Source organism: Molothrus ater, chromosome 2 (genome assembly GCF_012460135.2).
Source record: "Molothrus ater isolate BHLD 08-10-18 breed brown headed cowbird chromosome 2, BPBGC_Mater_1.1, whole genome shotgun sequence".
Classification (NCBI taxonomy): Eukaryota; Metazoa; Chordata; class Aves; order Passeriformes; family Icteridae; genus Molothrus; species Molothrus ater.
The window spans coordinates 100,801,174-100,828,645 of NC_050479.2; the positions used below are offsets into that span (position 1 = coordinate 100,801,174).

General features: G+C 58.6%; 1 protein-coding gene across 5 annotated transcripts in view; it reads left to right on the forward strand.

The window, feature by feature from the left end:
• Positions 1–27,197, forward strand: part of ARAP1 (ArfGAP with RhoGAP domain, ankyrin repeat and PH domain 1) — a 28,179-nt gene extending 982 nt beyond the window's left edge. The window contains exons 2-34 of one of the 5 annotated variants that reach the window (XR_004980878.1): positions 5,748–5,896; positions 7,422–7,489; positions 8,728–8,831; positions 9,386–9,556; positions 11,126–11,195; positions 11,458–11,578; positions 11,696–11,901; positions 12,257–12,363; positions 12,446–12,645; positions 12,742–12,827; positions 13,957–14,139; positions 15,100–15,274; positions 16,302–16,436; positions 16,658–16,793; positions 17,283–17,385; positions 17,473–17,668; positions 17,971–18,016; positions 18,222–18,385; positions 18,676–18,888; positions 19,857–19,962; positions 20,186–20,333; positions 20,537–20,620; positions 20,774–20,842; positions 21,013–21,130; positions 21,966–22,079; positions 22,485–22,627; positions 23,183–23,215; positions 24,060–24,142; positions 24,598–24,648; positions 25,026–25,089; positions 25,260–25,415; positions 25,708–26,373; positions 26,554–27,197. Coding sequence is in view for 3 of the 5 variants with exons in the window: in XM_036389389.1 (XP_036245282.1) it covers positions 5,748–5,896; positions 7,422–7,489; positions 8,728–8,831; positions 9,386–9,556; positions 11,126–11,195; positions 11,458–11,578; positions 11,696–11,901; positions 12,257–12,363; positions 12,446–12,645; positions 12,742–12,827; positions 13,957–14,139; positions 15,100–15,274; positions 16,302–16,436; positions 16,658–16,793; positions 17,283–17,385; positions 17,473–17,668; positions 17,971–18,016; positions 18,222–18,385; positions 18,676–18,888; positions 19,857–19,962; positions 20,186–20,333; positions 20,537–20,620; positions 20,774–20,842; positions 21,013–21,130; positions 21,966–22,079; positions 22,485–22,627; positions 23,183–23,215; positions 24,060–24,142; positions 24,598–24,648; positions 25,026–25,089; positions 25,260–25,415; positions 26,336–26,353 (3,820 nt within the window). In the remaining 2 variants the exon portion in view is untranslated. The remainder of the gene's footprint in view (positions 1–5,747; positions 5,897–7,421; positions 7,490–8,727; positions 8,832–9,385; positions 9,557–11,125; positions 11,196–11,457; positions 11,579–11,695; positions 11,902–12,256; positions 12,364–12,445; positions 12,646–12,741; positions 12,828–13,956; positions 14,140–15,099; positions 15,275–16,301; positions 16,437–16,657; positions 16,794–17,282; positions 17,386–17,472; positions 17,669–17,970; positions 18,017–18,221; positions 18,386–18,675; positions 18,889–19,856; positions 19,963–20,185; positions 20,334–20,536; positions 20,621–20,773; positions 20,843–21,012; positions 21,131–21,965; positions 22,080–22,484; positions 22,628–23,182; positions 23,216–24,059; positions 24,143–24,597; positions 24,649–25,025; positions 25,090–25,259; positions 25,416–25,707; positions 26,374–26,553) is intronic. The other 4 variants (XM_036389389.1, XM_036389409.1, XR_004980879.1 and 1 more) reach the window with 4 other exon arrangements.
• The last annotated feature ends 275 nt before the right edge of the window (positions 27,198–27,472 follow it).

Sequence of the window (27,472 nt, forward strand, 5' to 3'; positions counted from 1 at the left end):
GAGGGGTGCTGAAATACTTATTTTGGCTCTAGCTGGATGTATCCACCCTGCTCATGGTAGTCAGCCAGGTAATCCCAGCCTGGCATGGACTGGGTGCCATCCCCACAGCAATGTAGAGCCCTGCCCTCCCCCTACCTGCAGTGTAGGCAGTGCTGAAGCCTGAGGATCTCTTGACACCAGTGGGTGCAAGACAGTGAACTACCATGCACAGGGAGCACAGGGCAAAGCTGCTGCCAGCTCCTGTGGCCAGGTGACAGGGGAGCAGGCTGGAATTTCGGGACAGCAGCACCTGCAGCCCCTCCTTTGATGTCCCAACCACCCAGTGCACTCCCAAATCCTGCAGAGCACAAGCAGATGTGGGGGTGAGGACTGGGAGTGCAGTTTGGAGGGGGCAGACAAGCTCCTGGGTGCCAGCACCCTCCCAGGGTGAGGTGGGGGAATGTCACCAAGCTTGTGTGGCCCCCCTGCCCCAGGAGTCCTTTCCTGCAACCTCCCCAGGACCCACAGACTCTAAGGGATATGCTCCTGGAGCTGGGGTGTTGGGTGCCAGCTGTGCCGTGGGTTTAGTGCAGTCTGTGCTGGGTGTTGGATGCCAGCTGTGCCATGCTGGTTTGGTGCTGGATGTGCCATGGGTTTAGTGCTATCCATGCTGGTTTGGTGCCAGCTGTGCCATGGGTTTAGTGCTGTCCATGCTGGGTGTTGGATGCCAGCTGTGCCATGGGTTTATTTAGTGCCATCCATGCTGAGTGTTGGATGCCAGCTGTGCCAGTGTTCTGGTTCTTGGCATGCTGGTTTGGTGCTGGATGTGCCATTGGTTTAGTGCCATCCATGCTGGGTGTTGGATGCCAGCTGTGCCAGCGTTCTGGTACTTGCCATGCTGGTTTGGTGCCAGCTATGCTGTGGGTTTAGTGCTGTCCGTGCTGGGTGTTGGATGCCAGCCGTGCCAGCATTCTGGTGCTGGCTGTGCCGTGGGTTCTTTCTGGCCACTCTGAGGATTTGGTGCTAGCCATGCCTCTGCCTCGGCCAGCTCAGGAAGTTTTGCTGTTTTTAGCCTGCAGGAAGTGCCGGGGTGAGAAGCTGCGCTCCCCGCCGGCCTCCCCCGGCCCTCCCCGCTTACCGATCGCTCTCACCGCGGTTCCTGTCACCTGCCCAGGTAGGGGGGCATGGCTGGCACGGTGCCGGGCGTGCCGCGCAGGAGCGGCCGCCGCGGCCCGGGGCGGAGGGATTTTTGGGATAGGATCGAGCGCTGCCGGCGCTACCGGGTGCGCCTCTCGCCGTGCCGGCTGTTTCCTGCCCCGGCCTGTGAGCCACAGGCACTGCTGGTTCCTGCTGCCCCGGGACTCCAGGGCGTCCTGCTGCGGAACAGACGCTGCCCATCCTGGCACGGCACCCCCAAGGCTGCGCACTCCGGGGCCGGGATTCCCCCCTGGGGCCGCCCCGCGGGATCTGGGGGTGCATAAGGGTCCCTTGGGAGCTGCATCAGGACCGTGAGACTCAGGACGGGATGGGCCAGGCGGCCGTGGCTGAACGGCACCCCCGGACACAAGGGTGCTCCCGTGGCTCGGGGGACTCTGGGAACACAGTGGCAGAGCCCCGGCGGCTGTGCCGCTGTTGGACAGCTGGGTGGCCACAGGGCCCTGGCACCTGGTGTGCCGTCATGCACTCAGAACATAGATTACACCTCGAGGTATGTGTTGGTGCTTGGTAGCAACAAAAGAAAATATATATGGGGTGTGTGTGTGTATAGTTGTGTGTATGTATATATTTCTGACATAGATCTTGATGCTGTAGTCAATATATCCAGGAGCCTATCTGTGCACCCATATGTATGTTACATGTGTATTATGTGGATATATTGGGGAGTTCAAAACTAACCAGCTGAACCCCAAAACTCTGATTTCCAAAATCACTTTAATTGTATGACCAGGAATATATTTGCTATAGGTGGGTTCTTGTTTTGAGAACATTTTAAAAATAAAGAGCTATCATTTCCTAAGAAATTCTTCTCTCTGAGGGTGGTGAGGCCCTGGCACAGGCTGCCTGAGAAGTTGGAGCTGCCCAATCCCTGGAAGTGTTCAAAGCTGGGTTGGGTGGGGCTTGGAGTAACTCGGGGTTGTAGGTGTCCCAGCCCATGGCATGAGATAAGCTTTAAAGTCTTTTCCCAACCAGACCATTCCATAGTTCTGTGGCTCATTGGCCAGTGCTGGTGCCTGGCCATGCCCTGGCTGGAGGAGGTGCTGTGGTGCAGGACAGCTGGCACGGACAAGGGGGGGCATTCAGGAGGGTGAAGGTATGAGTCACCCTATGGTGGGTGTTGGGTCCCAGCTCTGTGTGTGGGGCAGCATCTGCTGGGAGCTTGGGAAGCTATCCACACTGGGGCTCCCTGCAGTGATGGGTGACTGGTCACAGTGCTTGGTCTGAGGGAGCTCCACAGCCCTGGGGTGCTGCTGTTGGCCCCAAACCCATCTCCTGCCCCCTGGGGGCACCTGACTTTGGTGCCTGCAGCCAGTGAACATGAAAGGCCTGGGGTTGGGGGGATACTGCTGGGCTGTCCAAGGACCAACCACAGTGGAGGATGCTTGCCCATGTTGGGGCTGATGGTTGCTCATGTCTGGATGTTCCTTGCCCATGCTGAGCTGATGCCTACATCAGGGTGATGCTTGCCCAGGTCTGGATGATACCTGCCCACATCAGGGTGATGCTTGCCCAGGTCTGCATGGTACCTGCCCACATCAGGGTGATGCTTGCCCAGGTTTGCATGGTACCTGCCCACATCAGGGTGATGCTCACTGCATCCAGGCTGGGACTGGGGCTCTTGGCCAGCAGCTGTGAGGCAGCTGCATTGGTCTGGCCCTGTCTCTGGGCAGGAATGAGACCCCACCATAACCCCTTGTGGATGCGGAGGTGCTCACAGGGGAGGGATCTCTGAGAATGAGGGCTGAGGAAGAGCTGAATCACCCCTGTGTATGCAAACATCCTGGGAGCAGAGCAAGTGACCTGGGCATTTCTGGGGTGACACCATCCACCCATCTCCCCTCACTTCCGGCTTGCTGCCGTGGTCCCTGGCGCTTCCTCCTAGCTGCTTGCAGAGCCATATTGTGGTTTCCTCCAGGCCATGCTCAACTCTGAGTTCTTACCATCCCCCCAAACCCTGGGCCACCCCAAGCATTTCTGTGCTAGGAGGTGACAGGATCATCCCAACCCTGCTGGGTGTGAGATGTCTGAGATACCACCTGCCACGGGTTGATGGCAGCAACTGTGTCCAACACTGGGAGCTCTCTCTCACCACTTCTGCACTTCATGCCACCCTCCCAGTGCCAGCAGCGGGGCTGTGAGCCCCCCAGTTTTGGCCACTGGTGGCTCAGACCTAGACACCCCACAGAGGATCCCATGAGCATGTCTGCATCCTGATTGTGGGATGAGGCTGTCAGTGAGGGGGGGCACACCCTCTCCATGCCCAGGAGATGGTCTAGGGATTAGAGAAGCCCCCTGAGCAGCTGGTGGTGGGAGAGTGTTGTACAAAGTGATGTCCAAGGAAGTGATGACAGAAGACTCCTTTTTGGAGGGCTGGGTGAGCTGGGCAGAGGTGGTGGCCTGGGCAGAGGTTTGGCTTTGGGGTGGTGGCTGTGGGAGAGCCGCCCTCTCTGCCCCCCCTTAGAAGAGAGGCCTAGATAAAGGGTATGAAAGGGTAGATAAAGGGTAAATAGATAAAGGGTAGCATTCAAGGTGCTGCTTAGATAAGGGACAGCACATAATGCACTGGTTTGCCACTTCTCTAATGGCAGAGGTGGCACCAGTCAGACCCTGCCTGGAGCAGGACTTGCATCCTTTGGGCATGGCTGCAGAGGGGTCCAGGAAGTGCAGGGGGTGATAGGGCACCCAATATACCCCAGGGAGCCATGGGGAGACATGAAACCCAGGGATGCCACAGCAGCAGATGGTGACAGGTGGAGCAGGCAGAGCAGTGGGGAGGGTGTTTTGGGAAACTGGGGTGTTATTTGTGCCTGAGCTCTGTGGGTGCCCATCCTGCTGGTCCCTGAGATGGTGGGGCTAGGGGCTGGACAGGACTGGGTGGGGCTGAGCCAGAAACCCTCCTGAGCAGTCCCCTTCCAGGAGATGGGGGTTGTCCTGGCCTGAGGCTTGTCATCTCACTGCTGGCCATGGGGCTTGTGTTGCAGCCCCCCAGCCACACCCCTGATGGGGGCAAACACCATCCTGGGTGGCTGCACAGATGCAGAGCCCAGCCAGGCTCTTGCTGGAGGCTCTGTGGCTTGTGCACTGTCACCTCTATGTCTCTGGGTCTCTGCACACCTGGGTGCTCCGGCAGCTCCTGCCTGGTGGTGTTGGGAGCAGTGCTGCTCCACTGCCCATGCTCCCCTCCTTCCCTGCCAGCATTCCCTAATGTATGGATGGTTGTGGCTGGTTCCCATGGAAATGGCTGCTGAGAAATGAGGTCAGGCTGACCCAGGGAGAGCCAGCACTCCCGTCCTCCCCTGCTTCCTGCTCCAGCCAGGGAGGAGTTTCTTCTCCAGCTCACCCCAAGCTAAGGGAAAGCTCTTGGTGCTGGGAGGCACATCCCCAGAAGCCATGGCATAATGATGGCATCCTTGGCCATGGAATCATGGGATCGCAGAGTGGTTTGGATTGGATGGGACCTTAAAGCTCCTTTAGTTCCACCCCACTTGCCAAGGGCAGGGACACCTCCCACTAGACCAGGTTGCTCCAAGCCCCATCCAGCCTGGACTTGAACATTTGCAGGCATGGGGCAGTCACAGCATCTCTAGGCAACCTGTACCTAGAGGGCCTCACCACCCTCAGAGGGGAGAACTTCTTCCCAATATCCAGTCTAACCGGCTGTTCCTTTTTGTGGTGCAGTGGGAGGTAGCTGGGGCAAGGATGGGGATGGTGCCAGCATGCAGCTCCCCTGGGGCTCACCTGCCTGGGGCTTGGGGTGGAAATTCTGCCCACTGCTTCTGTCCTCTCCTGGATTCAGGGATGCTTCAAAGGTACCTTGTATTTTTATACCCTGGAGAAACTTAATTTCCTGCCCTTGAAAACACCATTACCCCAGAGGTTTCTGTTGATTGCCTGTCACCTTTCAGTCTCAGGAAGGCAGGAAGCAAGGAACAGGAGGTAGGAGTGGCTGAGCCCAGCTGCTGTGGAGAGGAGGACAGTTCCAATGGTTCCTCTCTCCACTGGTCAAGGTTTTGGGGCTGGGGGCATTCCTCACTGAGCCAGGAGAAGCTCCATTTCCAGGATTTCTTGCTGCCATAGCAGCCACCCTGGATCTCCAGTGTCCACTCCACCATAAGGAAGCTTGTGGCAGGCACAGAGCATCCCTAGGACCCCCATCCTGCTCAGGGAACTTTGTGGCCACTTGCAAACCAGCTAAGGAAGCAACTCTGCCATTGTTTAGACTGGAGGAAAGAAAACAACCTGCTCTGGGATGTGGCTTCAAGGCTGTGGGCGGCTTTAGGTGTCCCAGAGTCAGATAAGGATCCTGGGCCGTGAAGCACACACAGGGGAGTGAGGCTGGATGCCAGGAAAACGTTTCCAGGCTACGAAAGTAGTCATATAACCCAAGCACAGCTTTACCTTGGGGTCTTAGGAATTGCTTTGTGGGTCTGGGTCTGCTGGGGTTTGGTCTCTTTTGGGGGTTCTCTGTGACCCCCCTGCAGGTGTATCAGGGTTGGGAAGCAAGGCAGGAGGGGCTGGCATAAGGCAGTGCTTGCTCCTCTCCCCCACAGCATCCCTGTGAAGGAGGAGGTGCCCATCACTGAGAGAGCAGCTGGTGTCACCCTGTCCTCCCCGCTGCCCCCGCCCCGCTCCAAGGCGCCAGCACCGACGCCACCTGCGCTGCCCTCCAAGGCCAGCCTTCCCTTCGTGCCAGAGTTTGGTGAGTACTAGGGGAGCCTCTCCACTCTTCCCCCGTCACAAATCTTGCCTTGGGATATTTGGCTGCCAATCCATCAGCATCCATCCCATGGGTGCTGTGCCTGCCTTCTTGGCAGTTTGTTCCTCTGTCCTTGCTGTGGTCTTTTTCTTCTCTATCCCCTTTCTTGCCTTCTGGGCTGGGGGAGTCAGGGGTGCAAGGCCTGGGCTGGGGGATTTAGGGTGTGTGAGGTCTGAGCTGGGCACTTCAGGGAAGGGGTGTAAGACCTGGGTTGGTAGTTTCAAGGGATGCAAGATGTGGACTGGGGGTTTGGGTGCAGCCTCTCCTATGGCAGAGCAAAGGTTTCTGTGGGTGCTGGAAGCACACACACTCACAGAGGAAAAGTGAACCTATTAGGGGGGTGAAATGCAGATGTCTCTGATTCTGGGATCCCAGGATGCCTTTGCATCCCCCAGCCCCATCCTCAGGGTGTCCCTGGGGCTCAGCCAACTGCAGGGAGCAGTGCTGAGCTGGGGACCCCATGGAGAGGTGAAGGTTTGGCCTCAGGGTGCAGCCCTGGTTGGACTGCACTTCAGCTGGAACAGCTCTGCTGGAAGGAAGAGGAAGGGCTGAGTTGTGTGGGGTGCTGGGTGCCTCTCAAGGGCAGCAGCCCTGCAGGAAGCAGCACTGGCTTAACTGGGATCTGGGGTGTGTTTCAGAAGCTGGGAGAAGCTGTGGACAGGTTATCAGGACAGAGCTTATCTGTTTGTTGGGGGTGCATGGAGGAAAGCTGCTCCCACCCTGATGAGCTTGGGATGCAGAGTTTGCAGGGGGTTTCTGTGGTGCCAAGGTGAGCACCTACCTGCACCCCTCAACCCACTGCAGCCTGAGAGCATCCTTGCCTGCTGCCAGGGCCCAAACACCATCATCTGGGTTGTGGTTTTGGGAGGAATCTGATCCAGATTCTCAGTGGGATTTGGGAGTGGGTGTCTGCCAGGGCCAGGTGCTCTGGGGCCACTTGTTCCCTGTGGGGTTACAATCCTGACCAGGATTCCTGCTGATGTGCGTGCTGGGTGAGGAGGAACCATCTCTCACTCCCATCATCATCTGGGATCTCATTTCAACGGTGCACAAGCTCGGGAGCTGATAAGGAATGGGAGAGGAGGAAGGGGAATTCACCCTGGCAAACCAGCTGTGGAAAAATCCCCTGAGAACCCCCAGCAGCAGGAGCTCCCGGGCAGAGACACGAGAGCCTGGATGGAGCCATGGTGCTGGGGCTAGTGTCACCAAGTCCCCTTCTGGCGAGGCCAGGAGTGTCAGGACAGTGCTGGGAGGTGCCACTAGTGGGACTTTGCCCTTTCCCAGCTCTTCCCCAAACTCCTTGATAAAACCTTTGTTGACACAAGAATGGGTTGTTATTTGCCAAGGGCAAAGCAAAGGGAAGCCAGCCATGCCTGCATCCTCTTCACAGGCTCCAGGATAGCAGGGGGAACTGGGACCCCTTGCTCCACCCCAGCTGATTCCCAGTATCTTCCCTCTCCTTTGTCAGATGACTCAGACTACGAGGACTCGGCGTGGGAGGAGGAATTAGCCAGACCGGCGGGGGAGATGGCCAAGGTTGGTCCCACTGTGGGGCTGGAGGTGGGCAGGAGCTAGCAGGGTGACTGGCCCTAAGGACAGGTACCAGCCTTGGGATGATCCAGAGATACTGGTAAGGGCTGGAGGAGCATGTTGGCAGTGGCTAGAGAGGGGTTCTGTCTCCCTGAGCATCCACTGGGTCTCCCATGGGGGATGGAACCCCAGAGATGGAACTCGGCTCTTCAATGTCCTTGGGAAGTATCTATCAGGTCTTTCAGTGGTGCTGGGACTCGAGGGTCCCTGGGGAGCACGCACCAGGTCTCACCCACGTGTCCCCAGGAAGCACTCACTGTTCCTCTGGGGTCTCTGGGGAGCACCCCCAGCTGTGCAGCACACCACACTGGCATGCCCAGAGTGTGTGCTAGTAGACATCTCCAGCACTGCATCTTGAATGTAATCCCTGGACTGTGAATTTCTGCCTGCCTCCCTCGCTCTCTGGGGTGGGAACAGATGGATTTGAGGAGTACCAGAAGCTGGAGAGGTCCCTGAACACCTGAAGCCCCATCTACCTTGGCTTGGGAACACCAGGGCCAAGGAGGCAATGCCAGATTTCTCATGAAGCTCCAACATGTTAAGCTGCTATAAAGAACCATCCTGGTGTTCAGCTCCTCCCTTGGCTACACTTTTCTCTCTCTGTGAGCCTCAGCATGCCTCTTCCTGGGCACCCTGGCACTGTGGGCACCCACTGAGCTGGGGATGGGCTGGTGACATGGCATCGTGTCCCCTCTCCTTCCATCCAGCCTGCACCCTTCACGGTGTGGTAGTGGCACCAAGGAGACCCCAGGTGTCATGGACATATTTTATGAAAAATCCTTTTGCTAGGATTTTTTCTTCTGAGAAGCTGAGAGGCCTCAGAAATGAAATGTAAACAATAATTATCTGCTGCTGTGGAATGCAACAGGTGCATCTTTGATTGGTCTCATGTGGTTGTTTTTAATTAATAGCCAATCACAGTCCAGCTGACTTGGACCCTCTGGTCAGTCAGAAGATTTTATTATCATTCATTCCTTTCTATTCCTTTCAAGCCTTCTGATGAAATCCTTTCTTCTATTCTTTTAGTATAGTTTTAATATATAATTTTCTTTTAATATAATATATATCATAAAATACTAAATCACCCTTCTGAAACATGGAGTCAAGATTCTCATCTCTTCCCTCATCCTGGGACCCCTGTGAACACCCCCACACCCAGGTGTCACCTGTGTGTGTCTCTGCAGGAGGATGCTGAGCCTAGGATGGGGCGACCACGCTCTGTGCGTTTCAACAGCCTCTTCAGTGAAGATGAGTTTGGTGAGGACCAGCCCAGTGCATCCCCTGCCAGGTACGAGCTTGGCTGCCGTGTTCTGTGCAGGGCACATGTGTGTGATGCTGCTGACGTGCTGTGTGTGTGTATAGGCAAAAAATATCTGTACCAGGGGCTGTTTTTTTTTTTTTGTGTGTGTGGGGTGTGAGCACAGGCAGAGAGCTCCTGTGTATGGCAGGGCAGGTGAGTGTGCCAGGTCAGGGCTTCTTGTGCATGCACAGCTCCACAGCGTGCACACAGAGGGGCACACACAGGACCTGTGAATGGGAGTACGTGTGGGTGTGTGTGAGCAGAGAGCAGCTCTGCACATCACTGGGTTGGGGCTGCAGTCTTGGGGGTGCCCCTGTCGCCCCTCCCAGAGCTGGGACTCAGGCCTGGGCTGTCCCTGGGACTGGGGGGCACACCAGGACTCCACCGAGGGGACTGTCCCCAGTGTCCCCGCTTGCATACAGCTGGCCTGCATTGCCTGTGCCTCAGGGAAGGTCACAGGGAGGCTGAAGCATGCCGGGGAACCTCAGCCCCTCCCGGGACCTGCCAGCTCTTAACCCCCTCCCTCGGCTCCTCATCCCCAGTGGTGGCAGCAGCTGGAGTGACAGGGAGCCCAGCCTGCACCTGCCTGCCCCCAACGCCTTCCCTAGCAGCAGCCCCGGCACACTCAGTGACAGCATGGAGGGCACCAGTGCCACCAGCCTGCTGTCACCCACCATCAGAGAAGGGTGGCTGGACAAGAACCCGCCACAGGGGTGAGTGATGTACTGGGGGTCCCTGTGTGACATGGAAGCGTAATTGTCCCCTCCTTTTCTCACCTGTCATTCCTGCTCATGGGGGTGTGCTTTTGCTTTGGTGAAAATCCATTGCTAGGGGTTCCTTCCACTCCCTTCTAACCTGTGATTTAGGCTAGAAACACTCATTTTTTGTGAGAGAGCCTTCTCTCACCAGTTGTTGTACAGACTTTGCTGAGAAGGGGAGGCTGCAGCTCGACCTTCCTCTCAGACCCTGCATCACTAGGAAAAGAGCTGCTTTTCCTCTGGGGGAGCCCTGGAATAGTAGTGACCACAAGAGAAGCTGTCAGGGATGAGGTGGGGTGTCTGGACTGAGCTGTGCATTTGGGATTGCTGGGTTTGCTGCAGGAGGAGGTGGTGATAGCCCCTATCCCATGGGGTAGCAGCCCCAAATCCTGGGCTCATGGGGGATAGTCAGAGCAGTGCAACAGTAAAACAGGGGAAGTGCTGGGCTTGTGTCTGTGTGCTCCAGGGTGAGCGAGCCAGGGAGTCATGGGGAACCAGTGATCCCCAGGGAGTCTAGTGGACCCAGTGAGCACAGCCAGCACAGTGTGCACAGGGAGCCCACTCAAAGAGCCCCTGCACTAGCTGGGAAGCAACAATCAAGCAGGAGATGAGACAGGAGCTTCTTAATCTGGGCTCCGAGTAAGCCCCGAGGCAGCAGTTCCACCGTGGAGGAGGAAGCTCAGCTGTTTGCAATAGAGTAGCCCTGCTGCTGGGGAAGTGAGAGCAGCTGGAAGGTCCCTGGGAAACCCCTGCTCCAGCAAACCTTTCCTGAGTAAACAAGCCCTTCAGCAACCGTGTTCCTGCTGCCACAGCCCCACCAGCATGGGGGGACCTGGATGTTCAGTGCTGGTAGGGGGCTGCATGGCAGGGCTTGCTGTAGCTGTGTTGGAAAGGGCTTGGCTCCTCCTGCAGCCCTAATCCTAAAGCTATGGGCTGAAGAGTGTTCTGCCTTTTCCTGTGGTGCGTGGTTGGTGTGCATTCTCAGCTGGGGAGGGCAAAGGGGTCTCTGGTGGGCTGTCTTCCAGACATCTGTCACCTGTATCCTCATCCTGACAGAGATGCATGGCTTCTCCCTCTGCTCTGGTGCCACTGACCCCTCCTGGATTGAATCCTGCCAAGCTGTTAGGGGCAGCCCTTGTTCTCAGCTCCATGTTTTAATTGGTGCCTGGAGGAAAGCGTAAAGTCCCCATTGCTATCCCCAACAGCAACATGAGGGCACAGGGAGAGGGCACAGGATCAAGGGCTGGGGACTTCAAGGGCTGGCTGAGACAGGCCTCTTATCCCTGTGCTGGATAGAGGACTGGGGATATAGCATCAGACCAATGGTTGGGGACACAAGGCAGAATGGAGGGGTGGGGACATGGCATATGATGGGGGGTTGGGGACATCGAGGGCTGGGGACACAGGGCAGGATCAATGCTGAGGTGGCCCCAGGCTTTTGGCAATTGGGGCGTGAACACGCAAGCAGAATCATCCTGAGTTCAAGGGCATCCCCTCCAATGGGTCCCTCCCATCCCCTCCCAGGTCCTACATCTACCAGAGGCGCTGGGTGAAGCTTGACACTGACTACCTCCGCTATTTTGACAGTGAAAAGGTGGGTGAAGAAGATGGATCTGGGGGTTTGGGATGAGAAGGTGGCAGAGGAGCTGCCCCAGCAGGGCCACCTCCCTCTGGCCATCCCAGCTCAGAGACATGGCTGTACCAAGGGTCAGTATCCCAGGGAGCAGCCATGGCTGGGTGCTGGGGATGAGGCTCAGAGTCTCCTGGACACTGGAGCTGGAGCATTGGGAGCCTGGGGCACTAACAGCCCCGTTTGACACAGACATGAGCAGCGTGTCTCCCACTCCCTGACTCAGGATACCTACTCCAAGCGGCTCATCCCCGTCTCCTCCATCTCCCGCGTCTCCAGTGTTGGGGACCAGAAATTTGAGGTTGTCACCAACAACCGCAACTTTGTGTTCCGGGCTGAGAATGATGGTGAGTGACAGTGACAGTGACAGGTGTTCCTGTTCCCCAGCTCCTCTCCCTTCCCAGCCCAAGGGATGGCTCCTGGGCTCAGGCTGATCCTGACCCGTCTCGCCTTTGGCCCCACAGCAGACCGCAATGAGTGGATACGGACCCTGCAGCAGATTGCGGAGGAGCGGAAGGGCAAAGCTGCAGTGAGGACATCGATGTCCTTAGCCACTGACAGTGCCACTGAGCTAGCTGATAAGAGTGGCTTCCTGGAGCTGCGGGGCTTTAAGCACAAGCTCTTTGTGGTGGTGGCTGGGGACAAAGTGTTCCTTTACAAGAATGCGGAGGTGGGTTGCTGGGGGGACTGTGGCACTATGGTGAACCCTGACGCCCCTTCCCTTTGCACCCCCAGCCTGAGCAGAGCAGCAGTGAGCCAGGGCACCCAGGCCTGCCACCATCCCTCAAATAGGGACAGCACAGAAGCCACAGGGTGCTTCCCTCTGAGACCCCCTCTCTGCTGGCTCTGAGACTTGGGATCTCCCAGAAGCATGATACCCACTGTAGCTGCTTCCAGAGTCTCTGGTGGCCTAGGTACACCCAGGATGAGAGCGGGGCAGTGAAGGGACAGAGTTATCCCAGCTCCCAGGCATTGGATCCCATCATCCATCCCCCCCTCATCCCTTGCCCACGCTCCCCCACCAGGACTATCGGCTGGGGATTGGCATCACCTACATTGAGATGAATGTGGGGAACGTCAAGGAGGTGGATCGCCGGGGCTTTGACCTCACCACACCATACAGGATCTTTAGGTGAGCCCAGGGTGGGGAGGGGGTGCTGAGGCTGCTGCCCACCCTGAGTCATGGTATAGCTCACCCCCATCCCTCCTGGCAGCTTCTCTGCTGACTCGGAGCAGGAGAAGGAGGAATGGGTGGAGGCCATGCAGCAATCCATCACTGAGGCACTCTCCAACTCGGAGGTGGCTGAGAGGATCTGGGCAGTGGAGTCCAACCGCTTCTGTGCCGACTGCGGCTCCCCCAAACCCGACTGGGCCTCCATCAACCTCTGTGTCGTCATCTGCAAGAGATGTGCAGGTACCCATATCCAGAGGGGCACAAATGGGGATCCCTGGGGACCCCCAGACCTTTCCCACCCCAAAATGGGTCCCTAATGGCTCATCTCACTGGCAGGGGAACACCGGGGATTGGGCCCTGGCATCACCAAAGTCCGGAGCTTGAAGATGGACAGGAAGGTGTGGACTGAGGAGCTGATCGAGGTAGTGGCACAGACGAGTCCCAAAAAGCCCTTTTGGGAGGCAATCCCTCTGCATTATGGCGCTGTGGGCTGGGGGGTGCTGGAGCACGGCAGGGTTCTTCCAGGCTGATTCCAGGCCCTTGAGGGGACACCTTGGTGTGGCCTTGGCTAGGGAGAGGAACCCCAGCAGCCTTTCATTCTGTCCCTGTGGACTCCTGGCAGCCAGTTCAGCATGCCGGTAGGGACAAGCGGCACTTGTGTGCCACAGACAGACAGACAGACAGACGGTGTCTCTTTGTCCGTGGGGCCGTGGCTGTGGGACGGGAGTAGGCCCAGGGGCAGAGCATTCCCCCGAAGCGCTATGGCCGCCGGCGCGGAGGAATGTGCCGGCGCGGCCAGGGCCGGGAATGGGTGGGCGGGCGCAGCTGGGATTCGTTTCAAGACCTAACCCAGCAGCCATTTCCCGCCGGCAGAGCCTGCCTGGCTCCGTTCTTCCCATCCATCCTGCTCAGATCCTGCATTCCTGCTCGGCGTCCCACCCGCGCAGCCCCCGCCTCCAGCACTGCCTGCTCCCCGAGCTCCCAAACGCTTCCAGCTGCTCCTGCGGCTGCTCCCTTTGCCCTCCCCTCTCTGGGAAGCCTGCCCGAAACCACCCCAGCATCCCCAGGGCTCTGGCTCGCACCGCCCCTTCTCCGCTCTCGCATGCACCCGTTCCAGCCCTGAGAGCTGCTGGCGGTGCCCGTGGGTGTTGAGGAGAGGTGTATCTCCCTGATGACTCTCCGAATGGCATTGCTCAGCTGCGGGTAGCGGGATGGCAAGGGGCCACCAAAAGCGCTTTGAATCTGCCCCCGTGGGTACCGAGCACCACCCCACCTCCCACAGCTGGGCGCTGCTTTCCAGATGTGCTTTTCCGGGGCAGGAAGGGGAGCTGGCGGCTGTGGGGGCTGTCGGATGCTGCGTGCCTGCAGTGGGTGGGTTGGGTGGGTGGCTGCACCTGCACCCTGCCCACCCCCGCTGCCCACTCCCCTACACCACCCATGCTCTTCCTGCACCCCACTGTTCCTCCGGGCAGCACCCTGCCCCGCAGCAAAGCTCCCCACATGCCCCAGCAGTGTGGTCGCATTGGCGTCTCCTTGTCATTGTTTCCACAGCTCTTCCAGCGGTTTGGCAACATAATGGCCAACCAGTTTTGGGCTGCAAATGTGCCTCCCAGTGAGGCCATCAGCCCTACCAGCGGCAGCCAGGAGAGGAAGCGCTTCCTCATCGCCAAATACCGGGAGGGCAAGTACCGTCACTACCACCCACTCTTCGGCAACCAGGAGGAGCTTGACAGGGTCAGTTCCCCCAGGGATGGGCACCCACGTCGGGGTTCTGCCTGAGCTGGGGTCCTGAGGCTCTTTGGGGAGTGAAGTCGGTGTCCAAGCAGACTGCCCACCACACCTCCCTGCCTGTATCCCCCCAGCCCCCATTGCACACCCTTTGTCCTCACTGTGCACGCCAAGCCAAAGTCTGGAGTCTCAGGAAGGATGAGCCAGCTGTGGGGACAGGGTAACATCTCTGCCGTGGGGTGTAGCCAGCTTCATGTCCAGGCTGGAGAGCCTTGTCCGAGATGGGATCTCCCTACCACAGCCAGGCAGCCCCAAGGTTTACCTCTCCCTGGCTTGGGTATTGTTTTGGGTTCAAGCTCTGGGCTGGTTGGGGCTTAGGGGAGCTGGTGCTGGGGGCACACCCCAGCTGAGGCAGCTTGACATCCCTCCCCAGGAGTACCTGGCCAGCACTCCTAATCACCGCCCGCGGCACTCATTCCCAGTGCTGGCTGTTGGCAGGGTGCCAGACTACAGCGGTCACAGAAGGAATATGACACATGGAATGCCATCCTGGCACTCTGGCTGCTGACCTTCGCCTCCTGCTCTGCCATGGCTTTGCCCCTGCCGTGGCTTCTGCAGTGTTTTTACAAGCGGTGGGGGTACATGGGGGGCCCAGTCAGCGGAGGGAATTCGCATGTGGGCTTGTTTGTTTTCCTACTCTGCCTTGGCCGGCCCGCCCCGCTGCCGTATGACTTCACCCCGGCTCCTTAAGGGAGGGATTCGCTGCCGGCTCCAAACTTTTTCTCCCAGTTTGAGCCTCCTTTGTTCTGACCAGGCGGCGGGGAGGCGGCCGGGAGGCGGCCGGGGGTCCGGCAGCTCACTGAACTCTCCCGGCTCCTTTTGCCGGGGGTCTCCTCCTCCTCCTCCTCCTCCTCCTCCTCGGTGGGAGCCATCAGCTTCACCACGGGCCTCCTGGCTCTGCTGCAGGCTCTGTGTGCGGCCGTCACCACCAGTGACCTGGCAGAGACGCAGGCTCTGCTCTTCTGTGGGGCATCGGTGACCTGTGACACCGGGGACCCCCAGTGCCCAACGCCCCTGGCCCTGGCTGAGCGGAGTGGGCAGCGGCTGCAGATGGAGTTCCTGCTGCACAACAAAACCTCAGGTAAGGGCTGACCCCCTTGAAGCTCCACCATGAGCTCACACCCACTGACAACATTCCTGGAGTTGCTGCTGGGCTGTTCTTGGGGACACAGCTGTGCTTTGAGCTGGTCCCAGCTCTGTGTCCTGCCCAGCAGCTTCCTGGCGGGAGGCTCTCCATCTGCTGGCACTGTCGAGGGTCTGTGTACCCTGTGAGAGGGAAGAGAGGCTTTGGGGAACCCCTGCACCCCTGGGGACTCAATCCCAGCTGGGAACACGGGTCTGGAGCCCAGCTGGTGATGGCAGGCTGGCGTTCCAGGTACCAGAAGGGCTAGGAGAGAGTATTCCCACACCATCCTGGCATGCTGTGGGCATTCCAGGCAAGGGGCATTCCTCTGTCAGATGGGCAGCCCCCCCTCCAACATGTCCCTAGGGCAGGAGGGCTGACCCCCTAATGACCAGTCCCATTCTGCTGGCTGTGCACCCCGGCCCCTGAACTTGACTCCAGGAGGGCTGACAGCTCCCATGGATCTGCACCCTAATACAGTTGTTGGGCAAGTGGGCAGGAACACTTGGGTAGGTGGAGCAGAGGTGTGGGGGGCTGACCAGCACCTGCCAGAGCTGTCACCTCCCTCCTCGCGTCGGCAGCCAAGTCTGTCCTGCGTTCCTGCGGAAGTTGGAATTTGCCCAGGTCTGGGGCTGGCCCAGCTCTTCCTGATGCGTCAGCACTAAAGGTGTCTGGGAGAGCTGTGAGGCCTCCCAGGCCACCCCAGAGCCAGAGAAATCCAGAGCTTGGGCTCACATTGTTCCCATCCAGTCCCAGCTCAATGCTTAGGGAGCGGCTTTGGGGAGGACTCAGGATGTGGAATGACTCCAGGCAGCCCTGGATTTGGATACCAGCGCTGTTCCTTGCACCCCAGCTGTGCTGTGGTGGGAGCTCGGGGTGCAGCCTGTGAGATGCTCCTTGTGCTGAGATGGGGCAAACCCGGCTGTCTTGTGGGGCTGGGGGAGGAGGGCAGCTCCCCATGACAGACTGATCTCGCTGCTTGCAGAGCCGCCACGCCTGGAGATGGTGTGCAGTGAGGAGAAGCCCTACTCTGTACACCTGCCCTCCATCACCCACAATGGCTTCCTCTACAAGACCCCCTCCATGGTCAAGCCCATCAGTGAGCGCAAAGGCCTAGAAGGTACATGTGTGAGGCAGGGAAAAGGGAGCCGGGAGGTTGTACCCTCCCCTGTTCTCTCAGGCATTGAAAAGGTGGTGGGGAGGTGCAGCACTACTTGGTAGCCTGGTTTGATGGGTGGTCACATCAGATGGGCCCCCAGCGGTGCTCAGGCTGGTTTGGTGGGTGCCATGGGGTGGGCCAGAGCTCAGGGAGGCTGCTCAGGGCTCTCCTGTGCTGTGCAGAGTTCAGCAGGCGGTGGTGCACGCTGCAGGATGGTGTGCTCAGCTACTACGAGAACGACCGTAACACTGTGCCCAATGGCGAGATCAGGGTGGAGGAAATTGTCTGCCTGGTGAACAACCCACTCCATGCCCATGGGTAAGGCTGCACTCCCTGGAGCACCCCAACAGCCCCTCTGTTCCTGCATGGCCTGGCACAGCTGCAGTGGCCCCCATGAGGGGTGTCACCAGGGGGCTGCAGTCCCCAACCCCACCAGTGGCCCCTGAACCGATGGCTTTGCAAGGATTCTGTGTAAATAGTTTGCAGCCCCTTTGGAGCATCTTTCCAATACTTTTGTAACCCTTTTGCAGCTGCTTTGTAATCCCTTTGGAACCTCAGTCCAACTCCTTTGTAACCATTTTGTGGCCCCTGTGCAGTCCCTATGTCTTCTGTTGGAATGTGTCTGGCAGCACAGGGATGCTGGACTGCCCAGGCCATAGTGGGGGGATCCCACGTTAGATCAGCCATTGTCAGAGCCATCAGCAGCCATGCAGCAGGATGCTCGCACCCCTGGAACACCCCTATCGCCCACCCAGCTCTATCCCACCCCTGTGGGTACCCAGGCTCTGCTTTTCCTCTCTCCTGAAGGATCGAGAGCACGTTTGAGGTGTACACTGAGGCAGATCGACTCTACCTCTTTGGGCTGGAGAACCCTGCCTCTGCTCGAGAATGGCTCAAGTCTATTGCCAAGGTGGGATGCAGGGGCCTGGGGTGGCCCTGGGTGCTGGTGGCAACTGGACACAGTGGTGCTGATGGATTCCTCTCCTCTCTGGCTCAGTCCTTTGTCCACCCCTGTGCCGAGGAGCTGCTGGCACTAGACTTTGAGCGGCTTGGCCGTCTGCATTACAAAGGGGGTCTCACCCTGGAGCGTGCCCAGGAGGGCTGGTTTGCCCTGGTTGGCTCCACTCTCCACGTCTGCTCTGAGGATGGCCGTCGGCAGGAGCCTCTCCAGCTGCGCAAGCTGCAGGAGCTCTGTGAGTACCCCAGCCCTGCTGGCAGGACCCCCCTGGCTGGGGGCAGGGCATGTCCCCCAAATCCTGCTCTAGGGTACTCCTAGCTTTTGGTGGGAGGCTGGTGGATATCGCTCCTGTGGAGCTCAGAGTCCCTTGAAAGAGAGGGAATGCAGCTGCTCTTTTTCCTCTCTGTCCTCTCCCCCCTCTCCATCCTCTTCCCCATCTCTGCTTGTCCCATTTGGACTGGAGCCGACCTGTGGGTCTAGGGGAGCTGTGGCACCCCATGTTCCTGTAGGTGATGGGCTCCCTGCCTTCCTTTCCAGCCATCCAGGGGGACCATGAGGTTCTGGTGCTGGTGGAGAGGCGGAGGTAAGAAGGTGGGGGAAAAGCCCCCCTCCCCCCAGCCAAATACCCCTCCTTGTTCTGGAGTGTCTTTACCCTTCCTGCCATGACTATGGACCCCCAAAACTGAGTTGTGCTCACCTGCAGGCCCCCAGGGCCAGCCTTCCTGGGGGTTGCAGATGTGCAGTGGGGTGTGGGGGGAGCCCCCTGCTGAGCCTAGGCGTGCTGGCAGGACACTGTACATCCAAGGGGAGCGGAAGCTAGATTTCCTGGGCTGGGTCCATGCCATCCAGAAGGCTGCGAGCAGCTCGGGAGACACCTTGTCGGAGCAGCAGCTGACGGAGTCGGATGTCCCACTGCTGGTGGACCGCTGCATCGACTACATCACTCAGTGTGGTATGGATCAAGGCCTGGCATGCGGGCAGGGACCAGAGCATGGCATTCAGGTCACCCCACTGGTGTGGTGTGGCAGGCTGAGAACCCTACATGCTTGTGATGCATGATTCCCTCCCTCCCTGAACATCCAGCTCTGTGGGAGGGCTCCATCTCTAGCAGGGCTTTGTCTCCAGTCACTGGAGCACCTGCAGGATGGGATACTCTGTGGCACCCGGCAGTGTTTGATGGTGGGCCGGGAGTGGGGTCTGTCTCCTGCAGAGGGGGTCTCATTCCCACTGGCTCCATCACAGGGCTGACATCTGAGGGAATCTACCGCAAGAGCGGGCAGAACTCCAAGACCACCAGCCTCCTAGAGGTGCTGCAGCGGGATGCGCGCTGTGTCCGCCTGAAGGAGGGCGAGCACCATGTGGATGATGTTGCCAACACCCTCAAACGCTTCTTCCGTGACCTTGGGGATGGGCTCTTCACTCGGCGGTGGGCCCCAAACTGGCTGTGGGCAACAGGTGAGCCCTGGGGGCTGCTTGGGGGTGGCAGAGGAGGGGTGTGGGCCACCCAGTTCTGTGCAGCCAATTTGTCCCCTTCATGGGTTGGAGAAGCATGTCTGGGCTCCACGTGTTCACCTGTGCTGGGGTCTCAAGTGGTGAGTGGGGAGTGGAGTGTGTTCATGTTGCCCCTGTACAGACTCATGCTCTGGCAAAGGCAGGGCTGAGCCAGGGGAGACAGCCAGATCCCTCTTCCCTTCTGGATCTGCTCACTGGACACTTGGGATAGATGCACCCAGCAGAAAAACGGACACAAGCTGTGGTGCCATGGAGCTGGGATGCTCTGGCTTCAGAGAGCCGGGATGCTCCAGCCTTGTGATGCTCCAGCTCTGTGGAGCTGGGATGCTCTGGCCCCATGGTGCTGGGATGCTCCAGTCCCATTATGCTGGGATGCTCTGTTCCCCTGAATCTGGGGTCATCTAGCCCTGCAGAGCTGGGATGCTGTAGTCGCATGGAGCTGGGGTGCCCTGGCCTCACAGGTCTGGGACGATTCAGCCCCATAAAGCAGGTGTGCTATCACCCCGTGGACCTGGGATTCTCCAGGCCTAAGATGCTCTGGCACCTTGGAACTGGCAGGTTCCAGCCCCGTGGAGCTGAGATGCTCCTTCCCCATTCAGCTAGGGTGCTCCAGCCCCATGGAGTTGGGACAGTCTGGCCACATGGAACTGGAGTGCAGTGGCTCCATGATGCTGGGGTGCTCCAGCCCCATGATGCTGAGTTACTCTGGTCCCATAATTCTGGGATGCTTCAGCTCTGGCATGCTCTGGCTCTGCAGACCTGGGATGTTCTCTGGCCTCATGGATTTGGGATGCTTCATCCCCACGTTGGGACAGGAGAAGGGAAGTGAAGTGCGTAGAGGGGGGATGGTGTGGCCCTGAGCCCTAATCTGCACTTTTTGCTCCTCCATGTTCATTCTCTCCCTCTGGCAGCGCTGGAGGATGAGGAGGCAAAGGTTGGCGAGTACCGGCAGCTCTTGGCTGCCCTCCCTCCAGTGAACCGGGCCACGCTGAAGGCGCTCATCAATCACCTCTTCCGGTATGGCATCGACCCCCTGGGCATCAGCCTCTCCACTGTGGGGTCCTTGGTGGCTCTGGGGTGTGGGAGAGCCCTTGTCCTTTCGCTCATGTCCCCAGCAAGGAAAGGAGAGGAGTTTGGGGCCAAGCTGTGCCTGATGCCAAGCATCGTGTCCTGCAGGGGTGTTGAAGAGAGGGGTCCGGGGAGGGCTCTGGGGCAGGAATCTTGACAGAGTTTCTCACAGGGTCCAGTGCTTCTCTGGGGAGAACCAGATGAACACACACAACCTGGCCATTGTCTTTGGGCCCACACTCTTCCAGACGGATGGGAAGGACTACAAGGCAGGACGTGTGGTGGAGGACCTCATCAGTCACTACGTGGAGATCTTTAACGTAGGTTCACCCCTGGGTCCCAGTGTGTGGGCATTCACAGGGAATGGAGAGGTGGAAGGAAAAGGAAGTCAGGTCTGCTCTGTCTGTAGACATCTTGCTTTGGAGACAAGGGGAGAGAGGAACATGTCTTTTCAAACCTTGGAAAGCAGAAGCCTGGAGCCAGAATGGTCTGGTCAGCCCTGATGGCTTCTCTTCCCTGCCAGGTCAATGACCAAGAGATGAAGAAGCAGCAGGATGAAATCACAGCCATCATGAAGATGCGGGAGGCATCATCCAGCGGAACACAGGTGGGTCCTGGACATGGGGACGTCTTCTCCTGAGGCCCTCAGTGTCTACTGTAGCATGGACATGCCCTGGGCAACGGATGCCCACACTGGTGGGGGGGATTTCACTCACACATGGGAAGCTGCAGGTTGAAACTCTTTACTGTTGTCCTCCAGCAAGCTGGGGACTTCATCTGTACTGTCTACCTGGAGGAGAAGAAGACAGAGACAGAGCAGCATGTCAAGGTGAGTGGTGGGGCAGAGGGTGCAGAGGGTGAAGAGGGGACAGGGGTCCCCTTGTTGTATGTCCAAGCCTCTGTGGTGGCACGGGGACTCACACTGAGCTGGATGTCTGTGGTGTGGGGATGGAAGGGCCCTGGGCACTGACTGATGGAGACTTGCCCCCTCCCTCTCAGATCCCAGCCACGATGACGGCTGAGGAGCTCACCTTTGAGATCCTGGACCGGCGGAAAATTGTCATGAAGGAGAAGGACTACTGGAGCTGCTTCGAAGTGAATGAGAGGGAAGAGGCAGGTTGGTGCAGGGGCATGAGGATGGTGATGAGGAGTAGAGAGATGGAGATGGAGGTGGGGATGATGTCAGAGGTGGAGATGGGGATGCAGATGGGGATCAAGTGGGGATGAGGATGGAAAAGATGATGGACATGGTGGTGCAGATGGAGTAAGGATGGGTATGGAGATAGAGATGCAGATGGAGATGGGAATGGATATAGGGATGGGTATGAAAAATCTCCCCTTGTGATTGCACCATGGAACAATCTGGGATGGGCTCCAGGTGCTCAGGGGAGGACAGTTGCTTACCTAATACAGCTTGCACATGGCTGAGAACTGCAGATGGGCTGAAGTTTAGGCCAGGGTATCTGTCAGGATCCTTAGGAGTTCAAGTGCCTTTGAAGCTTTGATGGGGGGAGGTGTCCAGCTTCTCTGGCCACCAAAGTGAGCAGCCTTATGCTGGCCATAGACAGCAGCAAGGGAGAGATCAACAGAAACAGGATGAGAGCCTGGTCCTGTCTGCTGGTGCCTTGAGCTCCTCCTGCCAGTGGGTGGGGGTCAGTCTTTTCTAGGTAACAAGTGACAAGAGGATATGGCCTCAAGTTATGCCAGGGGAGTTTAGGCTGGATATTTGAGAAAATTCCTTCAACTAAAGAGTTGTCCAGCCCTGGCACAGGCTGCCCAGGGCAGTGGTGGAATGTCCTTGGAGAAATTGACAAGACCTGTGAGTGTGGCACTTGGGGACATAGTTTAGTGGCAAGGCCATGTCAGATCCTCAGGATACAAGTGTGACACTCTCTGGATGGGAGCTGGCCCTGGGTGCACTTCCTGAGACCTGACTGTCCCCTGACTTACAGAGCGGCCCTTGCATTACTCGGAGAAAGTCCTGCCCATCTTGCACTGCCTGGGCACAGAGAGTTACCTGGTGGTGAAGAAGCAGATGTCCATGGAGAACATGCTCATCTACCTTGGTGAGAGGAGCCATGGTCTGGGCAGGGAGAGAAGGAAGCGGATGGATGGATGGGATGGGATGGGATGGGATGAGGATTGAACACTGATGGGGATGCAGAGTGGAGGGGAGAGGATGGAGAAGGGGTTGGGAATGGGGAAGAGGATGGTATGAGATCCAAGTAGGCACCAGCTCAGTTAGCATGTGACTTGGAGTGCCCTGATATGGTGTCATGGCCAAATGCTGTGCCCAGAGGAGTAGGGAAGCTGGTCCTGCCTCCCCTGCCTGGCCCAGGAGTTGAGGGGCAATGCCAGGACTCTACAGCAGCTGGAGGGCTGCTGTTACAGGGGGCGAGGGTCTGGCTGTGCCCTCCTTGGGGGGCCTGTCACCCCTGGGAGACTGGAGCCGCTCAGGCATGTGCCTCCAGCCAGCAGAGTGGGTGACTGCAAGCATGGCATGATGAAATTCCGGGAGGAGAGGAACCTGCTGGGGCTTGGGCTGAGCACTGGCTTCCATGATCGCTACTTCATCCTCAACCACTCCTGGCTGCGCCTCTACAAAGAAGTGCGGGTGAGCCCTGCCTCCTCCTCCTCCTCCTCCTCCTCCTCCTCCTCCTCCTCCTCCTCCTTCCCCTTCCCCTTCCCCTTCCCCTTCTTCCTCTTCTCTTTCCCCTTCTCCTTCCCTTGCCTTTCCCTTCCCTGGCCCTTCCCCACCCTGCCCTGCCCTGTCCTGCTGCACTGTGACTTTGTGGGGATTCCCTGAGGACAGGGGACTCATGTGGGCTGACATTGCTCAGGCAGTGCAGGCTGCAATGGGGTTGCCATGGCACAGGCAGCTCAAGCAGCCAAGGGCAGTGTGGGCAGTACCAGAGCTGGCCCCTGAAGTGCTGTCACCCAGACCTGGAGCAGATCCTGGAGCTCCTGGTCAGTGCCAGGGCTGAGGGGGGACATGCTGGCATACTGGCTGTGCAGTGACAGCCCCTCTGTGCCCCCAGTTCCTGGTTGCCCTGATGTGACACTCCATTACCACTCCATTACCACTTCATTCCTATGCCCTCCCGTGGGCACAGGGGGGCTGCAGGGAGAGGTCCCCCACCTCTGTTAACCCTTCTCCTCTGTTGAACAGAGCCTGAGGCAGCGGAGCCCCCCCTTGGAGAGCGTGAGTAGGGAGGGGAGCAGGGGGCTCAGCTGGGTGCAGGGGCTCCCATGCCCTCTGCCCTTACAAGTCTGCCCAGGGTTGACCTCAGATCCAGTCCAGGGTCAGTCCCAAATCCAATCCTGCAGCACACATGTGCCAATCACTGGAACTGTCCCTGGTGCTACCAGCTCTCCCCATTGAGCCCTTCTGGCTTGTGGGTCCCGCTGTCCTTCACTCCAGGCAGCCAGAGCTGGGTCTGGGGAAGGGACCAGAGAGGATAGGGATGGGCTGAGCTGCTTCCCCATCCCGCAGGCATTGGATCGGGCTCTTGTAAGTCAACACTGCTTGCATGTGAACATGGATGGAGGGTCCCCAGTGTGGTACCTGCTTCTGGGTCATGGCAAGGCACAGCCAGCACTGGAAGGGTCTTCATGCTGTGCCATGATGGCAGTGGGACACTTAGGAATGTGCTCTGGGCAGAGTGGGTCCAGATCCACCACTGCCATGGCTGTGGCCATGATGCTGAGGAGGGGTATGAGGTGGGATCCCATGGGAAGTGTCTATTGCCAGACTCTCATTGACACCCTGTCACAATATGCAAGTGCTGGTTCCAGCTCAGAAGGCAACTGGCACTGGCTGGAGGGGACAGGCCACCTGTGTCCCTTTCCTGCTACCTGTGGCCCTTGCCATGGGTGGCAGACACATGCTCTGCTCCATGCTGGGCTTCACCTCCTCCCTGTCACCGCATCACTGTAGCTTTTCCTCCCTGCTGGGGGTGGACCCCATCCCAGCACCGGTGGGGACTGTGGTGGGTGGGGATAGGTCTGGCAGCCACCAACACTGTGCTGGTGCCCTGTTCCCCCAGAGTCACAAGCCAGAGAAGGAGTGGCCTGTCCGAAACCTGAAGGTCTACCTGGGCGTTAAAAAGAAGCTTCGACCCCCAACGTGGTGAGCAGCAAAGGGCTGGCCTGTGGTGCCGAAGGATGAGGATAGCAGTGGAGATGGGGACAGGGAAAAGGACAGGGACAGTTTTGACTGCTGGACCCGTCCCCTGCTGGCCAGGCCTCCTGCCACCAGGTGTCAGAGCAGCCCTGTAGCTCGCTTCTGCAGCCCGGTCCAACCAGCGGGGACTGTGCTGTCCCCGGCACTGTCCCCAACCCTGTCCCTGCCCTGTCTTTCTCCCGAGCCCTGTTCCTGGCACTGTCCCGGGGTGTGTTTGTGCGGCTGAGGGGATTTGCAGAACTGGGGGAGGGTTTGTGGGGCTGGAGTGGGCAGTTGCAGGGACAGTGGGGGGTTTGCAGGGATGGGGATGGAAGGGATGAGAGGGGTTTGCTGGGGTACTTGGCCAGCAGAGGACAGCTGCGTGGGCTGTTGGGATTCATGTTATCACTCCTCTCTTGCAGCTGGGGTTTTACAGTATTCTATGAAAACGAGAAGCACGAGAAGCAGCAATGGTGAGGGAAGGTGACATGGGATACTAAAGTTCTCCCTGGGACAGACAGACACATGGCAGCTCTCTAGAGGCTTTGCCATGGCAGGGGGAGATGGGGAATCACAGAAATCATGAAACAATTTGGGTGGGAAATGATCTTGAAGATCATGCAGTGGCACCCTCCTGACCTTGTCAGGGACATTAGATGTGTGGAGACAGCCTGGCTGAGCACTCCTGGCCCCATACAGGTTCCCCCTGAGGAACCCCTGCAGCTGTCCCCTTCAATCCCCTGGGGTCTCATGCAGAGCAGCAGCTGAGGTCTCTGGAGCAGGCAGGTGACCCTGGCGTGGGCAGAGGGGACATCCTACTTGCCTCTGGCTGCTGACACTGTTTCCACAGGTACCTGTGCTGTGACACCCAGGCTGACCTGCGGGAGTGGTTTGCCACCTTCCTTCAGGTGCAGGTAGGGAGTGGGCTGGATGATCCCTCCCTGTAAAAGCGGGGCACCCCATGGGGGACAGCAGAAACCCTTTGGGGTATCCAAGCATCCCTAAACACCAGCACCCCAGGGCAGAAGAGAGCTCCTGGGGTGGGTGAGTGTCTGTTGTCGCTGACTGTCCCCTCTGCCTGCAGAACGGGGGTGCCCTGTGGCCCTCGGAGCGTCCCAGGGCGCGGGTGGCGCGGCCGCAGCAGGATGCCAGGTTGGGTAACATCTCCCTCATCCCGCTGCGGGGCAATGAGAGCGAGATGAGGAACAGTGTGGCTGCTTTTGCTACTGACCCCCTAACTGTGAGTGATCTGGGGGCACTGGATGCTCCTCCGTGCAGGGCTGCATCCACCCTGCATCACATGATGGGCGGGTCCTGGTCTCCAAACCTGGGTGGGGGATGTCCTGGCTCCCACTCCTGCTCCCATTCCTTATGTACTGCATCATCTCCAGTGATGGAGCTGGGGGGCAAGCTGATCTTTTGGGGACTGGTGGAGTCCAGGGGGTCCCAAACCATGTGATGCAAAAAGAAAGGATGTGGCCATGCTCCTGATTTTTCCTCTAACAGGGTTGGGTTTTCTGTCCTGGTCACAGATCACCTCCCCATCCTGCTGTCTTGTCTGTCTGCAACAGCTGTCCTGCCTGGGGGCTGTCACCCATCGAGTGTCCCTCAACCATGTGGGTGCTGGTGCTGGACTCTTGCCCAGCCACGAGGCTGGTGGTGGGACAGAAATGATCCCACTGCCTCCAAGCTGATGGCTTGGGCCCTCGTTGCTGTTATAAACCAGGGGACAGGGCTGTGCCAGGGAAATCCCCCACCAGCATCAGTTGGGCATCACCCAGTGAGTGCTCAGGGATGCCCCAAGGGCAGAGGGCAGCATCTTTGCTGCCCTGGAACTCCTGCACAGGCTCAGGTTTATAACAGAGGGCAGTGGGGAAGGCTCCAGGGGCTTTGCTGTGGGCTGTGCTTCACAGTGTGCTTGTGGTGGGGTGGTCTGGTACAGGGGACCAGCACACCAGGGTTCCCAGGGGACAGTGGGTGAGTGTCCCCTGCCACGAGGCCAGCATGGGAAGAGGTTCTGGGACTGCAGTGGGGCGACCATGGTTTCTCTTGCTGGGCATTTTCCCTGTGTCCCCTGGGTGCCATGCTGCCAGTGATGTGCAGACACGGAGGAGGAGGAGGCTGAGGATGAAAGGTGATCTGTCTGCCCTTTGTCCCCAGCTTCTGCGGAACGTCTGAGCTGGAAAACTGACATGCCAGTGAGTTTCCCTCTGCCTGCCTGCCCTGTCCTGATCTGATGACAGTGGGAGCCAATGGCTCTGTCTGTCCTATTGCCATCCTGGCTTGGGGACATGGCATGTGTCCCCAAAGGTGAAAAGGGGTTGGAAGTGCCTGCTCTGTCCCCTTTGCTAACACTTTGCTCTCCACTTGTGCCACAGGTTCATCTCCAAGTGGGGCCACCCTCGGGGTCTCGTGCCAGCCCCGTACTCCGGCACCTGCCAGGGTCCTGTTGCCTCCAGAGCCTCCACTGGGCCTTCTCACCTTCCACTGTGGGGACCACAGGCTGCCAGGAGGGCAGATGGCAGCAAGGCCACCCCCACCCCAGCAGAGCTGGGCTTGGGAGCCATTGCCAGACAGCCCACAGGATGTCAGCCCCTGACTCTGTGCCCCAGCTGCCTTTGGCCACCGCTTCTTTTCCCAGCTCCGGGAGGAGAAGCAGAGCCTGGCTGGGAGCTGCAGTCGAGGGCATTTACGTTTCCTCTTCCATCCCCTGTTTTTAAGTCTTTCTCCTCTGAAGTGATAAGGCAGGTGGGAGCTGCCCTTCCTGTGGGATGCTGCACTAGCTTTTCTCATGGGATGCATGCCTGGCCCCAGGCGTTGCCATCATCCTACTCCATCGCTCCTGGGGAAGGGTCCCCTCTGTGCTGGGTAGGGCAGGATGACAAGAGCCTCAGTATTCACCCAGCACTTGGAAGGGGATGCCCCTGGTCTCTGTCCTCCATCCATCACGATGGAGGTGGCAGGAGCAGCCCCTGTGTCCCACTGCCACCTCTTGATGATATTAAAGGTCTTAAGAAACGAAGTGGGAGTGTTCAGGTCTCTGCCAGCCAAACAGGGCAGGGGGGGGACACTAAGAGCTGGAAGTGCAGAGGGACAGTCCTGGATGCACCTGCTGGGTGGTTGCCAGAGAATGGGTGCCATGGGGAAGGCAGGCAGTGAGCTGCCTTTTTGGGGACAGAGCAGTGGCACCCCAGTCCAACAATCCTCTGCTGTGACTGCTGAGCCTTGCCAGTGCCAGAGTTGGTGTCTGTGCTGGACTGCCACTGTAGATCACCAGGAGTGGGTGGGAGCTGCCAA